Source organism: Chiloscyllium plagiosum, chromosome 14, assembly GCF_004010195.1.
Source record: "Chiloscyllium plagiosum isolate BGI_BamShark_2017 chromosome 14, ASM401019v2, whole genome shotgun sequence".
Lineage (NCBI taxonomy): Eukaryota > Metazoa > Chordata > Chondrichthyes > Orectolobiformes > Hemiscylliidae > Chiloscyllium > Chiloscyllium plagiosum.
In genome coordinates this window covers 50,777,499-50,801,553 of record NC_057723.1, presented here as the reverse complement: position 1 = coordinate 50,801,553, position 24,055 = coordinate 50,777,499, and the positions used below count along the sequence as shown (strand labels likewise).

The following is a 24,055-nucleotide window of genomic DNA, read 5'->3' as shown; positions in this document are numbered from 1 at the left end:
TTGTAGGCCTGTCTACATACTGTGTCAGGAATCCCTCCTGCACGCACTGGACAAAAACTGACCCATCTATATTACTCGTACTGTAATGATCCAAGTCAATATTTGGATAGGTGAGGTCCCCCATGACAACTACCCAGCCTGTCTCACTCCTATCGAGAGCCATGTTTGCTATCCTTTCCTCTGGGATTATTCGGAGACCAATAGAAAATTCCCAGCACGGTGACTTCTCCTTTCCTATTCCTAACCTCAGCCCAAACTACCTCGGATGGCAAGTCCTCATCCATCGTCCTTTCCACCGCTGTAATACTATCTTTGACAAGCAATGCCACACCTCCCCCTCTTTTACCCCCCCCCCCCTCCCCACTCAAACATTTAAATCCTGGAACCTGCACCAGCCAATCCTGTCCCTGTTCTAGCCATGTCTCCGTAATAGCCACAACATCGAAGTCCCAGGTACCAACCCACGCTGCAAGTTCACCTACCTTATTTCGTATACTTCTTGCATTGAAGTATACACACTTCAAGCCACTTTCCTGTTTTACAGCCACCTCCTTGGAAATTGATGCCATGTTCCTAACCTCCCTACACTCCAGGCCCTGCACCCTGAAGCTACAATCTGGGTTCCCAATCTGGGTTGTACTCCTTCTGTGGCCGTAAAATCTTTGCTCTGATAAGGAGAGCAAAACCTCACCCCATACTCTAGACGTAGTCCTAGCCAAGCTGTTGTACAAGGATTCGAGTTGAAAAGTCTTTGATATGTCGCAATGTAACTGTTTGAATTTCATTTATTTTGCACAGCTCTAGCATCACATGACTATGTACTGAAGATCGTCCCCACAGTATATGAAGATTTAAAGGAAAAGCAACGCTTTTCCTATCAGTACACAGTGGCACAAAAGGTAAGGTGACGAAGTTATAATTGTGATTTTATGAAAGAAGCATGTGTTCCCATTCAACTTTAATTAAAATTGATGCAGAATAAATACTGCTCACAAGAGGGCTCTCAAAACAAGTTACATCCTTTATTATTGTTCTATCCCCCATATTCTACTTTCTTTTCTCATTAAAATTTCCATTTTACATAACCAGTCTGTTTTTCATACAAAGTGATGTTTATTTGTACATCTTGGGACTTGAAAGTAATTAACTAGGATTATGTCCAGAATAATAGAGCTGAGAGTGAGAGGTCTGATCTTGAAGACATATTATATCTTAGCTTTAATATCCTCTCTAAGGTTCAGCTTGACATTTAAGCTTCTGTAACATTATCGGAGAATGCTCTTCACCCTCCCACAAAACCAGATTTTTGTATGCGACAGGACTGTGCTGTGCACAAGAGAGTTGCTGCATGTGCCTACAAATTGTTCATGCGATTTCACACTAACCTAGCAATTAGAGTCTACTCACCCACCAATTAGTATTCTCCACTAATGCAGAATAATGTTGCTTTACCCTTGCATTGCTTTTCTTGCAACTTATCCTGATGTGAGCAAGACATAAAGCAATGACACAACGACTGAATTTTTCTAGCCACTGAGCAACATGAGTAACAGCGAGTTAGTTGGGAAAATATTGTGAGTTAAGAAAAATAATTTCTTGACTTCAAGAAATTAAAATCTGATTTGCTTTTTCCATCTAAAGTTTGAATGGCGAAATGATAATCTTGTTTAGCAGTGAAAGACTTTTGTGTCTCATCATTGGCAAATCTTGCCTTGTTTATATACGGTTTCTGATTGTCCCATGAATGGAGAGAATGACAAAAGTTCCCCATAAGAGAGTCAAAGCAGGTAGCTGAATGTTCCAGCTTGCCATTTGTTTCCCCAGGCCGCCTCCCTAGACTGCAGTCTGCAGTATCTCAGGTTATGCTCTATGGGCTGTGAGTGCCTGTATTCACCTGTCTATGGAGGTAACCAGCAGATATGCACCTGCCTCACCACATCTCCATGGCACCAGTTGGAATACAGTTCTCCACTTCATTATGTCACTTTGGAGTGCACCAAAACCTTACATTGCAATGTTATGCCAGGCCACTTGGTGTGCAGGACAGAGATCTATTTCAAGTATCAGAGCATCTCAGGCCTCTGCTTTCTGTCTTAGCATTCACTCTGATTTGGATGCTCACAGCATCTCTGCCTTGTCTTTCTTTGATACCTTATTCAGAACTTACAGGCTCACAGCACTTTTGCATTTTCTTGCCTTTTAATGCATAAACCAAGTCAGACAGTTTGTCATAGTTGTCAAGCGAGTAGAAATCTTGCTATACCGTGCGATGTCAGTGCATGCTCTTGGTGTTACACTATCAGCTTATACTGCAAGTACACTGCATGTGTGTCAGCCAAATGGTGAACTGAAGGGCATGATTTGATGGAAGGGAGTGGGGAGGCAACGATGTGAGGATGTGTGGTAGCTGAGAGTTAATGAGGTCAACAGGGACTGTAAGGAAGGAAGAGATGTGAAGTTTGAGGCCCTCTGGATTAACAGGCTGCGTCTGCAACAACCAGGTTGCCGTCTGTTGTCATCTGAATTGTATGTGCGCAATGGGAATGGCAAATGGCTGCTGCCACACATGGAGAGGGTGGAGTAAGTGTTCTTTTAAAATCCGTCTGAGCACATTAACTTGTGAACAATGTGCAGGCCTTTGAGGGCAATTACATTAATTAGGCACTTACACAGCACAGATTAAAGGTACCTGTAATCATAATACCCGACATGTGAAACACATGTAGTGTCCAATTATATGAGATGCAAGTCCTGGCCACAAGCAATCTTGACCACTTTATTGGTTTTGCAGATTAATCACTGACATCTCTGTGAAGCAGATTTAATCACAGTGATTTTAAAAGTGGGCTATTGGCTACAAGCGGAAAGAAACTCCATGATCTCATAAACTGCACAAGGATGTGGAACTGATTTCCTCTGCCTTGAACTGTATCTGTCAGCTTAATCTTGATGTGGATGAGTTGTCGTTACTGTTGCTTTGATACAACAAAAGTGCAGAGAAATAGAGGAGCAGAGTTACAGTATTTGTAACTCATTTTATATGACACACCGTCGAGAATTTTGTACAAGTGATAAATTGCTATATAAGTTCAAGAATATCCTTGCCCCTTCTAGTATATCTAATAATTGAAATAAAAATGAGAATCTTTACCATGCAGCAATATTGAACTGAATTTCAATAGCCTTTGCCAAAATTTGACTAATGCTTAGTCGTTGTGCATTACAGGAATATGTGGCATATAGTCACACGGGCCGTATTATACCTGCCATCTGGTTCCGATATGACCTTAGCCCAATCACTGTCAAATATATTGAACGACAGCAGCCATTATACAGGTTTATTACAACAGTGAGTAAACATTTGTTAATTATGATGCTATGAATGCTTGTTAGTACAACATACAGTATCAATCAAAGTATGTAACATAATATAAAAGCAATTATGGCAAAGTTTAAAGTCAACATTCTGATAGTGTGTGTTTTTCCTCCAGTGACTTTGTTATTGATTGGGGACATCAGATTAATTGCACTTTTCAATTAATGAACTATGTATGGATATTTAAAACTTTTCCGGTGTGCTAATGGTTATTCTGTGGGTTAATTATTAATGACTTTTGTGGTTTTCCAGTGCAGCATTTAAGGACTTAAAGATGGGTATTTCCCATGTCTCAAAGATTCTTAGTATGAATTTTTCTCCAGCTTTATGACTGACTGACTCATTGTTTTTGGGATCCTTTTACCCCAGTACAGTTTGTTTTCAAAGCTGCATAGAAAGCCATTCTAAATTTTCAGATTTCTCATTGGGTACAGTGAATTGTGGATAATAGAATCAAGCAAGAGACTCTGTAAAATTGGCATCTTGCACTTTGATACTTGAATAATTTGAAGTTTTGGTGCAGTACATTCAATGTTTACCTTTCATAAACATGTCTTGGAATTAAATCCTGCCGAGAGTGATGAAAGAAAAATCTTTCTGTAGGCTAAATAATTTCATGTCAAAAGAGTTTGAACAATACACTTGATATTCAGCAAAATGCTATCTCAAATTTTGAAGTGTATTCACTGCAGGAGAATCATTGCAGTATTTATGTAGATGCTGAGTTTAGTGAAAATTTTACTCAGAGTCATAGAGTTGTACAGCACAGAAACACACCCTTTGGTCCAATTTGTCCATGCTGGCCAGATAGTAAAATTGATCCAGACACATTTGCCAGCATTTGGCCCATATCTTCTAATGCCTTCATGTTCATGTACATGTGCCCTTTAAATGTTGTAATTTTACCAGGTTCCACCACTTCCTCTGGCTGCTCATTCCATGCTCTTGCCACATGTGAACAAGTTGCTCCTTAGATCCCTTTTAAATATTTTCCCCCTCACCTTAAACCTATTGCTGTCTGCTTTTGGACTTCCACACCCTGAGGAAAAGACCTTGTTGATTTACCCTGTCTATGCCCCTCATGATTTTCTAAACCCACATCATGTCACCCCTGAGCCTCCGATTCTCTAGGGAAAATAGCTCCAGCCTGTTCGGCCTCTCCCTATAGCTCAAATCCTCCAACCCTGGCAACATCCTTTTAAATCTTTTCTGCACCCTTGCAAGTTTAACAACATCTTTCCTATAGGAGGGAGACCAGAACTGAACACCATATTCAAAAAGTGGCCTAACTTCTCATCTAACTTAGTTATAACTATATCTTTCAGTGATTATTTCTGATACCTGAGACTAGAATATTTCTACTGAGATGAGTTGCAAGCATTGGGAATTTAATAGCTTTGTAGACATGCCGTGGTTTAACCTACCTGGGTGCATACAGTTTTTGCTCTGGGAATACATGTGTGGAATGTCATCTAGCCAGCTGATCCTCGGAAACACAACCATGGCCAGAAGGGTGAATGAGGGCTGAGGCAGGCTGTTTAAGTGGTCAGCTTCTATTCTCTGGGACTTTGTTCCATTTGTAATAATTGTCCCTCTAAACTTGCTACTTAGGACCCATCCAACCACTTCCCATGGCCTTCATGTCAATGTTTATACCCTCCTTTCAGCCACACACATGTCCTCTTGCACCTTCTATGTCTGCTCAATGCCAATTCATGTCCCATCCTTGCCCATTCATCCGGTGTGCACTATGTCAATAATTAATGACCCATGTAATAACAATAGCAAGTGGTGAACTGCTGAGGGAAAAAAGACACCCGTTCAGAAATATTCTTAAATAAGAAACTTGTTTTTTGCACAACCTTTTGAAAGTGTCAATTAGAAAAATCATTAAAAATTCAATGACCAATAAAATAACAAACATCAGCGCTTCACCCCTCTTAATCATGTCCCAATAAACATTGAGACAAAAGCGAGTACAGAAAGGACAACTTATCATAACTGCTTAAAGATGTCAATCAAAGTAATGAAAAATGGCTTTGCTTGTTAAAGTACAGAGCCTTTGCTGAGCTGATGGTTATTGACTGGCCTCTCACTCAAACATGCATCAATACTGTGACCATGAGACCAGCTAATGGGGGAAGGGGACACAATGAAAAGGAAATGAAGGGTTCACAGTATTAGGGACTCAGGTTTGATTCCACCCTTGGGTGACTGTCTGTGTGGAGTTTACAAATTCTCTCTGTGTCTGCATTGGTTTCCTCTGGGTGTTCCGTTTCCTCCCACTGCCCAAAGATATGTAGGTTAGATGGATTAGCCATGGGAAATTGTGAAGATGTGGGTGTACTGTACCTTTTAAGAGAGCTAAAAGCAACACAACTATCCAACAGAACCAAGTGTTCAGAAAACAAAATAATGTAACATTTGGTCAAACAACTCGATTAGCTGGTTGCCTGGGAATGACGAAACAGGTTTGAATTAAGCCAATCAGTTTCATGTATACTCCGAAAATTATGCTAACTCCAATCCAGTTTCAATTTGGTATATTGACAATCTTAAAAGCCAATGACACAATTTGTTGCTTTGGGGGTATAAGACTGGGGAAAATTGAACAGTTGAGAAGAGAACTGCTGGGCTACCAGCATGTAAAAACTGTCTGAGAAATAGCTCTTTTAAAGGTACCTTTATTGATCAGTAATCTATGAAGCAGAATCTCCAAGAAGAAGAAAAGAAGACAGGAATAAAGAGAAAACTGAAAGCTGCCTGGTTTTTAGATAAGAAGTTTTATTTTGTAAATCTTAATTGGGGGTTTTATCAGACTAGTATTTTAGAGGGGAAGGTAAAAGATAGGTTAGAGGAAGGAGTTGTAAATAGTTGTTAGTTAATTATTCTCTGTTATACTTTAAGAAATAAAGTTGTTAATTTTTACTTTAAATAGTTCTTGGCCTCTCGAATTTTCCCGGATTACTGCATGGGATAAATCTTTTCTGTGTTGTTGCTTTAAATTAAGCAGGGGTATTTACCCCATGTCGTAACAGAAATACAGAGATGGGGTGGGATGCAAAGATGTGGTAAGTGTGACAGCTGGAAAATGAGGAATGATTAACAGGCCTCAGGAAAAGCAAATAATGGCAACGCTTGAGCTCAGGAACTGATATTGGTGAAGCTCAGCTGATAATGCCACCTCAATAATCCTGTGAGACTTGGCGCTCTTCTGCTAATTTCCTGTCACGAGGCAGTCTGCCTGTTCTCTGCTGAAGGGCTAGAGTGACCGTAAACCTTATCTGTCAGGCTGTGTATTATTATTACGCTGCTTGGTGGATTAATGAGATCCACACAGGCCTGCAGATTAAGCTCCCATTTGGTCTCAACGTTGGGGTCCCACAGTCCATAGGTGAAGAGCGAGGAACAGTTTAATGTGGAAATTCTAAAGTGAAGGACTAACTTCAGTGGGATGAAAGGGATCTCACCAGGATAAAATGGAGCCAAAGTTCCACAGGGAAACGGTAATAGAACAATGGGTGGTTTTTAAGGAATAAGTCTTTCTGGTACAGGCGAGGTATGTCAACAAGCGGAATAAGCAGGAAGACCAAATCCAGGGTTTGATGGATGATAATGGAGATAAATGATACAAATGAAATAAAAATAAAAGAATGTGGGATACATCTTGGGTGAATTCCTCAGGAGAAACAGGCCAAATACAGTCTATTGAGAGGGGAAGTGAAGAGGAAAATAAGACTGACAAAAAGATAGTTAACATTGAACAGGACCCCAAAATCATCATCTGGCATGTAAATACAGTTGGTTCTGCTATAATATGGTAATTCTATTCTCATGCAATTCTGTGTTATAAGAAAATCAGGTGTTAGCAGCACCACTTAAACAAATGGGGCCAGAATCGTGTTCTAACCGATACACACTTTAAAAGTTTGCCCTTGAGAAATAGTGTCCCCAATTTGTCAATCACATTATATCAAATTCACGTTAACGAAACATGCGTTACAGCAGAATGACCTGTAGTAAACAAATAGCAGAGGGAGAGGAAAAGCCTATTCAAGCATATAATACGTTATCTGTCCTGGAGGCATAAGGCAAAACTTAAATTGAAGGGTAGTTTAAGAGTACTTCATAAACACTTTGATCAGTGTTTACTAGTGGAAGCTGCAGACAAATCGTTGATAGAAGGTGAGATGGCAGAATGAAAATTAAGATGCAGGAAATGTTGGAAAATCTGGCTATGCTTAGAAAATGGATAAATTGCTTGATCGGAATGATGTAGATTCCAGATTGCTAAGTGAAAGGTGGGCTGGTGATACAAAAGGTTTGGCCATAATTTTTCAATCTTCCCTACTACAGAGGATCGGAGAGTGGCAAATGTGAAACCCTACTTCAAGAAAAGGTGTAAGGAAATTCCTAGCAAAGACTAGCCAGCTAATTTTAACATCATTAGTAATTTAGAAATGACAATTAGGAAAGATCAGTCGGTACTTGGAGAAATGTCTGAGTTAATTCATCAGAGTGGCACTGATTTGTAAACTCAAACTGTTTGAATGTAATGTATTTTTTTTGATGAAGTAATGGAGAAGGTTGATGATGGAAGTGCAAAATATGTTGTCTTTTTTAAAGAGTTTTTGACAAAGTAATGCACTAAAGACTGCTTAGTAAAATTGAGGCTCATTACATTAACCCCAGGACCTGATCAGATGTACCTTAGAAATCTGTGGGAAGCTAGGGATGTGATTGCTGGGCCCACTGCTGAGACATTTGTATCATTGATAGTCATCGGTGAGGTACTGGAAGACTGGAGGTTGGCTAACATGGTGTCATTACTAAGGAAAAATTGTAAGGAAAAACCAGGGAACTATACACCGATGAGCCTGACATCGGTGGTGGGTAAGTTGTTGGAGGAAATCCTGAGAGACAAGATTTACATGCATTTGGAAAGATAAGGACTGATTACGGATAGTGCATGGGTCATCATGTTTCACAAAATTAATTGAGGTATTTGAAAAAGTAACAAAGAGGATTGATGAGGTCAGAGCGGTGGACGTGATCTACATGGAGTCTAGATTAGAGTGGTGCTGGAAAAGCACAGCAGGTCAGGCAGCATCCGAAGAGCAGGAAAATTCGGGCAAAAGCCCTCCATGTGATCTACATGGACTTCAGTAAGGCATTCAACAAGGTTTGTCATGGTAGACTGGTTAGACAGAGAGAAGTAGCCATTTGGATACATTGGCTTGAAGGCAGAAGACAGAGGGGTGGTGGTGGATTGTTTTTCAGACTGGAGGTCTGTGACCAGTGGTGTACCACAAGGATTGGTGCTGGGTCCACTGCTTTTTGTCATTTATATAAATTATTTGGATGTGAACGTAGGATGCAGAGATAGCAAGTTTGCAGATGACTCCAAAATTGGAGGTGTAGTGGACAGTGAAAAAGGTTATCTCAGGGCACAACGGGATCTTGATCAGATGGGCAAATGAGCTGAGGAGTGGCAGATGGAGTTTAGATAAATGTGAGGTGCTGCATTTTTGGAAAAGCAAATCTTAGCAGGACTTATACACTTAATGGTAAGGTCCTGAGGAGTGTTGCTGAACAAAGAGACCGTGGAGTGCAGGTTCATCACTCCTTGAAAGTAGAGTGGGTGGTAGATAATACAGTGAAGATGATATTTAGTATGGTCAGAGCATTGAGTACGGGAGTTGGGAGGTCATATTGTAGCTGTACAGGACATTGGTTAGGCCACGGTTGGAATATCGTGTGCAATTCTGGTCTCCCTCCCATTGGAAGGAGATTGTGAAACTTGAAAGGGTTCAGAAAAGATTTACAAGGATGTTGCTAGGGTTGAAGGATTTGAGCTACAGGGAGAGGCTGAATAGGCTGGGGCTGTTTTCCTGGAGCGTTGGAGGCTGAGGTGTGACCTTATAGAGGTTTATAAAATCATGCGGGGCATGGATAGGATAAATAGATAAAGTCTTTTCCCTGGGGTGGGGGGAGTCCAGAACTAGAGGGCATAGGTTTATGGTGAGAGGGGAAAGATTTAAAAGGGATCCAAGGGGCAACATTTTCATGCAGAGCATGGTGTGTGTACAGAATGAGCTGCCAGAGGAACTGATGGAGTCTGGTGTAATCAGAATATATAAAAATAATTTGGACAGATATATGAATAGGAAGGGTTTAGAGGGATATGGGCCAAGTGCTGGCAAATGGAACTAGATGAGTTCATGATATCAGGTCGGCATGGACGAACTGGACTGAAGGGTCTATTTCCATGCTGAAAGTCTCTATGACTCTATTAAAGATAGGTCAGTGTGAACTCCTGTTTAGGGGACAAAAAAGCTTAAGGGCAGAAAGCAGAGTGTTAAATTAAATTGTTGCTTTTCAGACTTGAGGATAATAGATCTATAAAATGTTTCAAACTTTGCTCATTATTAAGCTGTAAGGTGTGGCAAACGATAGGATGATGCTAATCTACTACAATAGGATAAAGATTGATTAGCAGAACGAAAAGAGTCAGATGATGTCTTTTAGTGAAAGAGATTGATGCTTTAATTCATACAATTAATGGTTCAGTACAAAAGGGTTATGACATAATAGAGGAATCTGGGCTTTTGGTTCACAGATCTTGGAAGATGACAAGATGTATTTAGAGAGTCACTAATCAAATATGGAATTTTGGCCTTTCCAAACCAAAGTCTTGTGGTGGTATAGTGTTGCTATGGTTGGTGTCTGTGCCTCTGAACAGAAGCACTGTGCTCAAATTGCAAATTGATAGCCAAGGAAGGTGCATTCATTAACATAGTGAAGTAAGGTGGATATCAACTTTAAATCCTTTCAAATGCACCATGGCAGGTAGTAAAAGCAGGACAGCTTCCTGGTCAGCCACATGATGGAAAGAAATTGAGCCTTCTATTGGCAGTGTTTCTAGCTCCAAGCTACATCTGGCAGAGCAACTTTTGTCTTCTGAGTGGCTAGGGCAGTTGGTTCAGGTGAGACCAGACTAACTAGTGTGAACCAAATTAGTGCCAACAGTACAGCCTTGTTCTGTGGTCTGACTGGGTTTTTTTCCATCCTTCCTCCCTGCCCTACCTTGAGGGCTGAGGCACTATTGGTTAGACCTGTTTTCAGGCAGAGGACATAAAAGGAAGCAGTAAAGATGTTGATACAACAACAATGAAGTAAAATTCTGATTATATCACAACTGTAAGAGTGCGTGTAGAGCTGGTCACCACGTGGTAAGATCCTTATGGCGTGCAGAAGAGATTTTTCAGAATGAGTTCAGAGATGGCAGATTCTAGTTACAGTGGTACAAGGTTTAGTTAGAGAAGGAAGCTAGGGTTGTTCTTCCTGGAGCTAAGGAGATCAAGGGGAGAAATATTCAAAGTGTACAAAATTATGTTCTGTTTCGATAAGATAGACAAAGAAAACAATTCCTATTAGCTATTGGTGGAAGGACCGGGTGTCCACAGATCTAAAGTTTTTGGCAGGAGGCGCAGGTGGGATGTGAGGAATAAATTATTTATTATTCAAGTATTATTGTAGTGAAATTCATTTATGAGGTGGAAATAGAAATGATCATTGATATCAGAAGGAAATTAGATGGGCATCTGGGGAAAACAAGCTTAAAAGGCAATGGCAATAGAGCAGGAGAATTGGTCTGATGGGCTTGCTCGACATGGAGCTCAATGGACCGCATGATCCCTCTTTGTGCTTTCATGATCTCAGTTTCAGAGGAATGGTGATGGCAAATTTTACAGTTTTTTCCATAACTACTGGCGTGGCATCGAGGCCTATACATTTGGAATAGAGTATTGTAACACTGTGTTCAGAAATCTTCCATTCTGAATACACTGCTAGTTATTTTAGGTTCTAATCCAGTGATTTCATTTTTGTTCATTGCATATACTGCTAAGCTCAATGTTAAATAGATCCATTCTTTGAGTTTTTTGTATAGACATATCTACGAGTTGACTTCAAATCTGTATGTTATGCATATCATCCAACAAATGTATAACGACTTTAAACTAGAATTATGGTTTGATCAAAAGTTTTAATAATTTTGTAACGTACCTCTGTTTTGCTCAAGCTTTCTTCTAATTGTGATGTAATTGAACAATTTCAGAAAATGAAAATGAGTGATCCAATCTTCAATTTTATAGTTGCCTTGTATGGTTGTTACTTGCTTTCGGAGGATTAGAAAGTACTTCAAAAGAAGCCTGTTAATTAAAATTATTTATTAGATTAGATTAGATTCCTTACAGTGTGGAAACAGGCCCTTCGGCCCAACAAGTCCACACCGACCCGCTGAAGCGCAGCCCACCCAGACCCATTCCCCTACACTTATCCCTTCACCTAACACCTTGGCCAATTCACCTAACCTGCACATTTTTGGACTGTGGGAGGAAACCGGAGCACCCGGAGGAAACCCGCGCAGACATGGGGAGAACGTGCAAACTCCATACAGAGTCGCCTGAGGCGGGAATTGAACCCGGGTCTCTGGCGCTGTGAGGCGGCAGTGCTAACTGCTGTGCCACCGTGCCGCCCACGTGGACTTGGAAATTGTTCAAGCTATCAATTGCAATTCCTTTTGTCCTTTTTTTTTGACTTTCTGTACTTAAGTGGCCAAATGAACTATTATTGCATTGTTGTACTGTAAACTCACTGAGAAACCAGATGGAGTTACTAATATTGCTGAGAAGGTGTGCTGGAGTGGTTGGTGGTGGATAGCATCATACTGCAGATGCTAAGCAAATGGATTTGCAACCTGCATATGTCACATGTGTTTTAAGTGATCTCTGTTCATTGGAGCAGTAACTTTGCAGTAACTTGGAGCTTAAATGTTGTTTGGGAAGTACTTTGTAATTAGCTGTCGCTGTTATATCAGTATAAGTCTATTGCCAACCTGCAGATCATTTTAAAAACTTACCAAAGTAACCTCAGCTCAAATGTTTCTGAGTTGCCTCGTCACATTCTTGTCGTTTCAGCAGGTCAGTTTCAAAAATGTATGGATCATGTGTTTGATCTGGTCCTTTTGGTTCTCCACTTAGAGTTCCAGTCGGTTATCATGCTGGAACTTTCAGAGGAGGGACAGAGATGACCTTTTGATGTAAATTGAAACTGAACACTGTATTTATGGATTGGAAGAGATTCCAAAGCTGAGAATCCAAGCCCTTGATAAGAATGGTTATACTTGAGGAAGTGACCAGGATCTCTGATATTTATCTGGTGAAGCTGTAGGACATTTATAATTCTGAATTAGATGCAGCTCTCTGTCTAAATTTAAGAGTGGAAGTATGGAATAAGACGACAATATAGATTGATGATTAAGATTTCTATAGAATGCTGTACTTCTGATTTGGAGACTGTAAGTCGAAGGACATCATTCTTATAGGACAAATTTAGCTGATGGTGCTAATCGTGAGGATTTGCATCATTGTTGCCATGGTAACCTGTGAATCATCGTAATGCACTGAAAGCTGTCCAGAGTTGTTTCTAGGGAGATTATCTGCTGGATAGCAGATGGTGTATTGTTTATGGAGTAGGCATTGGGATGAAGCGGGAGCTTTTACACCTACGCAGTAAATATATGCTCACCAATTACAGTAGGTGTCAAATTTAATTTCATAAATTATTAAAAATTAAACTTGCAAATGTTCATATACTTTGAAAAACCCCTCCTTTGATATGATTTTAAAATAATGCATATTCATCTGAACCATGTTATCTTACCCTAACTTCTGTCAGATATAGAATAGAGATTAATCGTAGTGTAAAAACCATGAATCACTGAGTAGGCTTAAATGCAAATAGATTACATTGTAATAAATAATGCAGTTTCCATTTTCATTAGTTCATCCCTTGAACGCTTAGGATTGCATTCTAATGCAGAACATGATTTAATTATTTTGTATAAAAATAAAGTTTCAGTCGCGACTTAAGAGAATGCAAGTTCTAAATTAACATTCATCAGATGATAACTGAGCCGGCCAGTTTCGCTGCCCCCACCCTGGTCATTTTCACAGGCAGGTAGTAAAATTGAAGCAATTAAAAGACACTTAAGGACTCTCCCCAATAGTAATTGAATTTTCCCGTCAGTAGGCAGGTCCTCTTCTGTGTCTGTAATGTGAGCAGTGAAAGATGGGACTTACTGGTGACAGGTTGGGACCTGCCCGCGATCTTTGTGCCAGGATCTCAATCCTAAAACAAAAATCCTCCCTTTCATGTTCAGAATGGCAGGAAACTGGTGGTCGAAGATTCAGTGACATGTTACGTTCTGCATTAAACTTAATGGAAAAGAGATTTGGGTTGAGTGTATAAGTGATGCTCAATGCACTGCTGCAAACTTTTCACATCCATGTAATTTCCAGTCCTGCTGAATATGGAACTTGCATAATCAAAAATCTCAAACAATCTAAATTTGCCTCGGTGGGTACAAAAAAGTCTTCTGCAGCTCATTTTAATAACTACTCTAATATTCTAGTATCACCTTGCTGAGCTGTAACCTTTTATTTTTATCCCCAAAATGGTGTGTGTGTGGAATAAAATCCTAGTTTGGCAGTTATTGTCAAAAATATATTGTGGGCGGCACGGTGGCACAATGCCTAGCACTGCTGCCTCACAGCGCCAGAGACCTGGGTTCAATTCCCGCGATGTGCAGGTCAGGTGAATTGGCCATGCTAAATTGCCCGTAGTGTTAGGTAGGAGGTAAATGTACGGGTATGGGTGGGTTGCGCTTCGGCGGGTCGGTGTGGACTTGTTGGGCCGAAGGGCCTGTTTCCACACTGTAATCTAATCTAATCTAAGGGAGTACTGTACAACTATTACGTGACTGAAGAATATTAAATTTGCGCACAAATTACAACCTATTCTGTTGATGGGCTTTCATATTAATCATGAATAGCTACCATGAGATTTATTTTCTATTCAAAGTAAAATAAAAATGGGATTTGTGCAGAATGCACACAAATGCTGGAGAAGTGAAGGGTCAACTATTCTCACTTGATTCTCAGTTTGTGCACTTAGAAGTTTTTTGTGATGGACCGAAGGACAGGGAGAATGACAGGTGTCTTCTGAGGAGAACGATCAGGATATTGAGCAGGAGGAGCATCACCACTTGCATGATGCGGCGAAACATTGTCAGGCACATGAAGTTGGACAGTACTTAACTGACACCCAGTCCCAATAGATGTGAGCTGGGTGCACTGATGACTCCGTGACTGCAAATGTTTTGCTGCTTGGAAGGCAAGTAGTCTCTGTCGTTTGCAGAGGCATGTGCGACTTCAGTTTGGATGCTTGTTGCTTTGTTTTTGCTATTGATGAGAAGAGGTGATTTTAATGCGATGCACCCACATTGTGCAATTGAAAAATGTTATACTATCTTGGGTGTTGGGGAAAGAGTAGCACTTCCTTCCAGAGGGTTCTAGTTAAGTAACTTGTATGTTGGTTCTTAAAAAAAACAATACATTTACAAATGTGCAGTTGTCTTTGCAATTTGCTCTCAGAAGCATTTGTTTCTCATTCCCCTCCAACAATGTGCACTGTGCAGGGTGACTCTTGGCTGGTCACACTTGACCTGGTTCTCAGGTCTTTAAAAATAGCAGGAGACAGATTGTATCACACCCCCGAGGCTCCCAGCCTCATTCCTGATGAAGGGCTCCGAAATGTTGATTTTCCTGCTCCTCTGATGCTGCCTGACCTGCTGTGCTTTTCCAGCAACACACCCAACTTTAAAAATAGCAGCTGGCACCAGGAATCCTGGGAGGTCTCGGTAGCAACGAATGGATCAGCTATTGCTGAGCAAAGTATAGTGTAAGTGGGACACCTTAGAGATATTATGCAGACATGAGACAAGCTGCAGAGAATAGCATGAGGAAATTTGCTTGGCTCATGGAGAGAAGCCTTCACAAAATACTCCAAAATTTATATACAGCCGATTTCTGGTAAAAGTCATTTCAGGTCTGAGACAAAGTGGAAGAGTGAAGGTTAAATATTCTATTGAGTTCACTGAAAAGGAATTATAACGGGGGTGCTGCTGACAATTTTCATCACTGCTTTGTGTTAGTTTAAGATGAATAACAGAATATCTTTCTTCATTCTGTCAGTAATTTTGACATTTTTTGTTATTCTTTCATGCAATGTGAGCTTTTCTGGCAAGACTAGCATTTGTTGCGCTTGAGGTGGTGGTGGGAAATCTTCTTGAAATACTGTAGTATTGGCAGTTTAAGTGCATCCACAGTGCTTTTGGGAAGGGATTTCGATCATGAGAGTGAAAGGACAGTGACATAATTCCAAGTCAAAATGGTATGTAGCTTGGAGAAGAACCTGCTGCTGGTGGTGTTCCAATGGTTGTCTGCTGTCCTTGTCCTTCTAGACAGTTTGGAGGGCATTGCCAAAAGAGACATGGCATCTTATACGTGGCACATATACTGCCAGTATGTGTCAGTGGTGGACAGAATGAATGTTCAAGATGGTGGATGGGCTGCAGATTCAAGTGTCCAGGATGGTGTTAAGCTGCTTGAGTGTTGTTGGAGATGCAGACTTCCAGGCAAGCAGAGAATATTCAGCCACACTCCTGAGTTGTGTTTTGTGGATGGTGGACAGGTTTGAGGGCTCAGGAGGCAAGTTAAGAATTTCTCACCTCTGACCGGTTCTTGTTGCCACTGTATTTAAGAGTTTGATTAGTGTTGACCACTAAGTTGTCAATGGAAGGGGATTTCACAATAGTAATGCCACTGCGCATTAGAGGAGTTGGTTACATTCCCACTTTTTACAGATGGCTATTACCTGATACTTGTTTTAAAAGACAGTAGAAATTTTGATTGCCTGTGGTGTTTGTCCTTCAATACAGAGAGCTGTAGGAGATCAAGTTTGGACTTTTCTGTTCTCCTAATCTACAAATAGACGGGGTCATGAAAGCAATGTTAAGTGAGACTTCACTCTTAAGCTATAGCACACCATTTTCAGGGAAAGAAAAATACTGGTCAGGAGTGTATTTGATTAATTGATGTTCATGAGTATGGTATTCTTTGTCATTTTCTATATGGTGATGTAGACTGAAATTTATAAAGGTTTATCTATTGTAATTTGGGTGTTTGAGTAAGTAACATGTAGATTTTGTCTGTCTGAAGTTAATTATTACTTAAGTATTTCTGTAGCCATAATGATTTGTTTTAAAATAATTTTTTAAGGCCTTGTTTTAGAATTAAAGTTTTTTGGTACAGTACTAATGGACTTTGTTTTGTGACCCAACAAGGTCTTAAGGGTTCTTAGATATTTCTTGAATTTGTTCTTTATTAAGTTTGGGGGGGGGGGAGGGGGGGGCAACACCCGTAGATTAGAGGTTTTGTTTCAGACTTGCTGTACTTTTAGGCAGTCCTGTGAAGTCCTTTTGATAAAGATGTGTTCCTAAGAAGAAAAGGACATGTGAAACTAGATGAAATAGCTGCACAGAGGCCAGTATCCCATCACCAAGTCACCCTTTATTTACATGCACACAGGATGCTGGCTGTAGCCAGCCAGCTCGGTGTCAGTTCCTGAGGTGAGGAGATTCTGAATCCCTTATTTATTGTATTGGTCAGCTAGCACTCTGGGCCCAGGTTAACAACCTCAATCAAGCATCTAATAATCAATAAGATCCAACAGGTTCCAAACTAGATTACCTAAATTAAAGAGTTAGTGTCAAACCTAGACCAGAAGTGATGGAATAAAACTCTGAAAAAGATACTTAAAGCTGATTATGTTTAATATATAATTGCTCCAGGAGGAAGTTATCTCTGGTTTCAGTATTTTTGGGCTTAATGGGATTGTACTTTCTTTGAATTTGTGTCACAAGTTTAGTTTATTATATTTTATCATTATTTTGTTTATAAGCTTCTATTTTACTGTTTAAACAAAATCTGAAGAATTGAGTGTTTCTTTTTCAGTGAGAAACAACTTTGTTAAAACCAAAGCATCAAAATATGGTCTAGCAAACCAGGTTTCTATCTGGGATCAGACTTATCCAGTACAACATGAGTTGAGATTATAACATTTTGTTGGGAGATTTGTAACAAAATATGTTATAATTCATTGTAACCCACTGGCAGGAATGCAGACATTGGTATTGGCAAAATACTCAAATTTATACTGGTCTTCCTGTTGCTTTCCGACTTCCCCTGATCTGTCTGTAATTTTAAGAGCTTTAGGGAATATAGGTGAGGCTTAGGTGACTCACATGCCCTTATCTTGATTGAAACCCTATCTTGTCATTCTGCAATTTTTCGACAAGAGGAGTTATGGGATGTGGCAGATTGAGGAGTGGCCCAGCAGATCACCTTGCTTGAGCCACAGGAGAGAAATGGGGGGTTTACTAACTCCTTTCCACATCAGGCATATCCTGATGCTTCTCAGATGCTACTTCCTTGCTTGGCATTGTTATCCTTGCTCCTGGATCTCCCTTCACTCTCCCTGTAACCATACCTTCATGACCCTGAAAGTTCTGACTTAGACAAGTGGGACTACTTGTAGTCTGGCAGGGGCCACCACTTGAGTGGTAACAAGCTACAGTGATCAGTGGAAATGTGTTTTGTTGGCTCATCATGAGGTGTATTGTCTCTTGTTTTATTTAATCTTCACTCTCAAATTCAGCCTTGTTTCTGTGGTGTTTGAGCAGTCTACCTTTTGGGAGAGAGGTGATGTCTGAGGTCATTTTGTAAAGAGTATATTCACTTGTCTTTAACTTGATGTATATGGCAGTTTTGGATTAGAGTACATTCTTGATTCAGTAATATTGTTTGGTTCAAGATGCACAAATCCATTTAATCTCTGGCATCCAGTTGTTTTTGGGAAATGCTAGTTTTGATGTGTCCTTATAAAATATCATGCCTGTGAATGTTGTGCAGAGAAATATTAGTATTTTGAAATTGCATAATCTGATCGATAACATTTTTCACCCCCAGATTTGTGCAATCATTGGAGGAACATTTACAGTTGCTGGGATCATAGACTCTTGCATTTTTACAGCATCTGAAGCCTGGAAGAAGATTCAACTGGGCAAAATACACTAGCAACAATGTATGCAATTACTGAGCCAGTCCAGTATGCAAGTAATTGATTTAAAATGAATTGAGATTTTTATTTATGCTGGACTACCAACCAGATTCATTCAAAGTTACAGCTAGATTTTGGGTAATTCTGTTTCATTCTGTAGTCATTAAGAAGTGAAATCTGTTGCGCAGGAAGTTTGAATATCTAAATTGCAAATATTTTTGAATGACAAAAATAACTTCTGCACGCCTGTCTTTAATAAGATTACATTATTTTCTGACGTAAATTGGTAACATTGTTGAAAAAAAATCTAAAGCTGAAAGTTGTTGAGTAAAATAGAATTTGCCTTTCCTGATCTTAAAGCTTACAGAAAAGTGGACAATGAAGAGACACCTTTTTGTTTTGTTTTACATTTTTATGCAACATGATTAAAGTTAGATTTGTTTAGTTCTTTTAACCAAGTTCAACGTACCACTTAACACATCGATTTGGATATCACTTTTTTTGTTATATGTATCATCTTTCGTCTGTGTCTTCCTTTGGCCCGACATGTCTGTGCTGACCATGATGCTATTTTAAACTAATCCCATCTGCCTGCACATGGTCCGTATCCCTCTATTCCCTGCCAGTTCATGTGCCTGGCTAAATGTCTCTCAAACTGTGCTATCATATGTTTCCACCACCTCCCCTGGCAGTATTTTCCAGAAGGGATCAGAAATTTAATTTGCATTGTTTTATCTTACTGTCTGTATATATAACACACATGCATATTTTGAAGGGTATGTTGGTAGTTTTGTTTTAAAGAACACTTGCACATAAATTTTGAGACTGCTTTTTGAGGACTATAATCAGAGCTTAAAGTTAAAAATTAGGATCTATATTTATATTGGTATGCCATTTTGTTCATAGATATTTACTTGTACTTTAATGTATTCAAACTTCTTTGGATACGAATAACCTCCATGCTGGAATTTTAGATAACTCTAAGCAATTATTTGATGGGTTTAAAAAAGCTGTATTTATCTGAAGTGAATCATCAAACAGAAATTAATGATTTTTTCTCCATTATGGTTAGTGAAAATACAGTGACACTCAAACTTTCAAGGTGCAGCTATAATAATGATATGTAAACCTTCTATTTCAGTTATTGTTAATTCCGTAGATACTTAGCTGATAGAAAACCAGTTCTAATGTACTAAAATTGAAACAAATCGCTTGAGAAAACTGTTGAAAATTGTACCTTGCTGGTGGAATAGATGAACAGTGATATTTAAATATTTTTCTCCAATGCATAGTGCCAAATGTCTTGAAAAGCAGTATGATTCCATCATCTAAATTATTTTTAAAGTTTATAATGAAGTTATTTAAAACACAATATTTGGTCCTCCCAGAATTATGAAGAAGCAAATATAATTCAGTAAACATTTGTGCAGTAAAAATTTAAAGCAGGATCATGTAAAAAAAATTGTTCAGTATTTTGCGGTTTCCGATTCTCTCCAAAGTACACAGCAATATGTTTTTTCCCCCCGCTTACCTTTTGAGCATGTTTGGTTTCCAGCCTTTCTGAAAAAGGGACGGCAGTCATTTTTTGTTGTCAAAAGTAGGCTTACTAAAACAATCTGTATTTTTCACTTTTAATTGTAATGCGGTTCTAAAGGACGAGAAAACAATTTCACCTTCCAAAATGTTTCACATAGTTCCTTACTTGAGGCAGGTTTATTTGTTTTAAGTATATTATATTTGTCTATGATATGAAAGTTACTACATGAACTGTCTGGTTGCATTCTGGAAATGATGTAGATCCACATTTTAAAATAAATTCTTTTAATATTGCTGCAATGGTGCCACTTATGTCTATTCTGCATGGCAGCAATTACCATACTAGCTAGCAGTTTCCTGAAACCATGCACTGTCGCAGTAATCCTGTCAAATTATAAAATGATGGATGTGTGTGAAGCAAGTATGGTATGATTTGCAGAATGTCTTTTCTAAAAACAACACATGATGACAATAACCTTGTTAAAACTTCTACCATCATTTTCCATCCATTTGGATTGAAAGGTGCTGTGTTTGTCATTGTTCTTAACTGAGATGAATGCATTTCTGTTTTCTTTTCAGTTGACATGTACAATATTTGTGACAGTGAAGGAGATCGAAAATTAACCAAAAAAAGCACCATCCCAATGTTGGCTGAATTCTGCAGAAATTCCACATTGAACTTGTGATGCTGAAAAAATTGTATATAATCTCCTATCTAATGAAAACTACTTGAAATATTGCATTTCCCCTTTCAATCAATAGTTAAATTGGGGGAAAAAAGTAGAATAAGGCACAAAATTAGGGAACCTCAATCTTCCCAAATGTTTCAGGCATTTCTTTGCATTATGACAGTTAATTTGTTTAAAACCTGTGATGTTTGAGTACTGCCTTTATGCAAATTAGTATGCAAACTGGTTGTAATTTGGAAGATGGTGTACTTCTATTTTTTAAAAAGAACTTTGTATATTGATCCTCCTTGTTTTGTTAAATATAAATCATTGCAGTCAGAAGTGAGGTTAGGATATTAATCTCCCAAGACCAGAGAGAATTCTTCTGTTTGCTGGTTAAAATGTCAAATTCCCAAAAACAATTGTGTTAAAATCTAGGATTCAAAGTGCTATGGTAACCTTGGACATGAGCATTGATGTTCCTGTGCAAATATTAGCAATAGAATCCACTTACAACTTTTTAGTATGGGACTCCAAAGAGTTGTGTGGATTTAGCTACACTTTATGACTGCAGCTTCAATTGCTGCATTGAGTTCTTCGCAAAGGTGTGAAGAATACACCAGCACAAACTTACAGTATTGACAATCAAGGCTATCACTTTGACAAAACAACCACTGATTCTATAGGATGCAACTTTGGCATTTTATTTTGTGGAACTTGAAGAACATGTAAGAGACTAACTGTTTTTAACCAGTTTTATTATGTTTGATTCTGCTGATATTTGCATTATTTAATTGACTGTTTAAATATGTTGCAATATCCTTAACTCTTGTGGATATAGCAATGTAGGCTGTTCAGAAATTAGTACAGGGGTTAATGTAGGCTTCAAATTAAAGGCATTGTCAGGCAGAAATGTGTCTCGCTGCAGATTTTTGTTTCTGTTTCCAGAAACTTCCAAAATTTATTGCGTTTATAGCAGTGTCCACAAAATCTGGCCGCCCTCCTCTATGAATGAATTCAAGTGTCAAAGGCCATTTTATCAGAATTAGTTTTCCTGGCATTTTTCCAAATCATCTCTATTTGCAGTGTATCATGTATTAGGGCAGGCTTTTGAAACCTGTGGGGTGCGATGCTCACTGCAGTCACTAGCGAAAATTTTGGGTCCAGAGTTCTGACCGACTGCGAACAATAGTTGTGAATGTGGCAGCGCAAGCTTGGTGGGGAGGGAGCCAAAGGCCCATTCCTGTGCTGAATTGTTCTTTAGTCTAACTGGTTAATTCCTCAGGTTTAACTGGTGTATTACAAATCATCATGGGAAAATTGCATGTTTAAACTTAAAAACTTTGTGGATTAAACAACTCCTAACACCATCCCTCCCCTTATTGTAATTTTCGAGCATTGAGGTTGCGCCATAGTTGGAAACAAGTTGGAAAGGACTGGATTAGGGATACTTGTTTTGCATTACATCAAGCCTGAAGGAATGATTTACTTTTCATTCTCTCTAATATCATCAGAATTATAATAACAAGTGCCAAACATACTACTGGTATTTTCATTAGTCTTTTATATACAATACTGTTGATCTGACCAATAATATGCAAAAAGAAACTAAGGGAGAACTGTTCTTTTTAGGAGAGATTTGTCCTTGCAGCATGTGACATGTTCACATTGGGTAGTACATCTCTAATTTTAATTTACTTCCTGGTATTCTTTTGGATTTTCGAAATGTCAAAGATACTTTCCTTAACTTTTTGGCCTTAACTTGGATTATTTTTGGTGTACTTAACATAGCATTTTCATGCATTTTAACTTCTCCCAGAACCTTCAAGATGTACACCAGTCAGAAGGAAACGTTAGCCTCCTCTAGATCAATGGGAATTAGATTAGATTAGATTACAGTGTGGAAATAGGCCCTTCGGCCCAACAAGTCCACACCGCCCCGTCGGAGCACAACCCACCCATACCCCTACATTTACCCCTTACCTAACACTACGGGCAATTTAGCATGGCCAATTCACCTGATCTGCACATCTTTGGACTGTGGGAGGAAACCGGAGCACCCGGAGGAAACCCACGCAGACACTGGGAGAACGTGCAAACTCCACACAGTCAGTCGCCTGAGGCGGGTCTCTGGCGCTGTGAGGCAGCAGTGCTGACCACTGTGCCACCCATGCTCTGTTAAGCAGCTGACAGGATAACACTCTAGACAGCTGGATTCCTCCTGGGATGGTATCATTTATTCTATTTCTGCATTTTATCTGAAGTAATAGTCCCTCGGCAATACCAGAAAATCCGGTTTATCTCGATGCCAATTATTTAATATCAATTAAGCAAGGATTGCTGTAAATTTCTTATTCCTAGTTCACTGCAACTATCAAAGATGCCGTAAGCTTTCAGATAAGCTGCACCTTTGAATTTTTAGTTGTAAATTTCTTCAGCCAGAGAAACCAAAAGGTAAGCCACTTCTACATGGGCAGGTTATGTGTTGCAAGGACAAGCCCTAGCTGAAGGACTAGGCTCTCTCTGCTGTGCTATTCCTATGTGATTGCCTGACTTACCTGTGGTAAGAATGACAAATACAACACACAAAAATTGCGTAATCCAATTTTACAAATGTATAATAATTCAGTATGTAATTGAAATGTGGCAAATAAAACTTGGTCTATTTAATTATGTTGAACGTTGTTCACACTGCTTGGTTATCATAATCATTTTCAGCCAAGAAATGTTATAAAGGCTTTTGCAATCTTTCATTTTCTGGAGTCTCTCTGTATTCTTCATTATTTTTAATGAAGCAGGCAGCCACTTGGCTGTCCTTTATTCACAGCAATCCCACACAACACCAGGCACAGTAAAATGCTTAAGGGACACGCAGATCTGACAAAGCAGCCGAGAGATTCCTTAGGCGACACTATGCCAGAGCTTACTGAAGACTGTGTTGTATTTATTTAGGTGGAGGTGGTAGTGTAGTGGTAATGATACTGGACTGGTAATCCAGAAGTCCAGGCCAGTACTTGAGGGATATGAGTTCAAAACCCAAAAGGGCAGACGTTATACATGGAATTAGGTAATGAAGCCATTGTCAATTGTTGTAAAACCTAATGGTTCACTAATTGCCTTACCAAAGGAAATCTATCATGCTTGCTTGGTCTGTCCTATTGTTATGGAGCAGACCAGAGTTCCTTTAAAGTATGTTAGGGTCTAGGTTACCATCATAACCTTTTCTTATTTTAAAGGCAAATGTGAACTGCCGTGTTCCAGATGCGATGCAACTGGTCAAAGTACTCAACTTTAGGCAAAACACAATTTATTTAAACACTATAGTTAAAATATAAACAAAAGAAAGAGGAATTTAGAATGACTTAACAAATACAGTAAATTTTATTAAATAACTGTTCCAATATAGTAACATCCCACAAATATCATCTTAGCAAAAAGGGCAAATTCAGAC

General features: G+C 39.2%; 1 protein-coding gene across 11 annotated transcripts in view; it reads left to right on the top strand.

Annotated features, from left to right (window-relative positions):
* ergic1 (endoplasmic reticulum-golgi intermediate compartment 1) overlaps window positions 1-24,055 on the top strand; it is a 135,860-nt gene that overhangs the window by 85,380 nt on the left and 26,425 nt on the right. For 4 of the 11 annotated variants that reach the window (XR_006313634.1, XR_006313632.1, XR_006313633.1 and 1 more), the window contains exons 8-10: window positions 799-899; window positions 3,227-3,349; window positions 18,310-18,538. Coding sequence is in view for 4 of the 11 variants with exons in the window: in XM_043703796.1 (XP_043559731.1) it covers window positions 799-899; window positions 3,227-3,349; window positions 18,310-18,417 (332 nt within the window). In the remaining 7 variants the exon portion in view is untranslated. Of the gene's footprint in view, window positions 1-798; window positions 900-3,226; window positions 3,350-18,309; window positions 22,421-24,055 lie in introns of those variants that run through there. The other 7 variants (XR_006313629.1, XM_043703794.1, XR_006313631.1 and 4 more) reach the window with 6 other exon arrangements.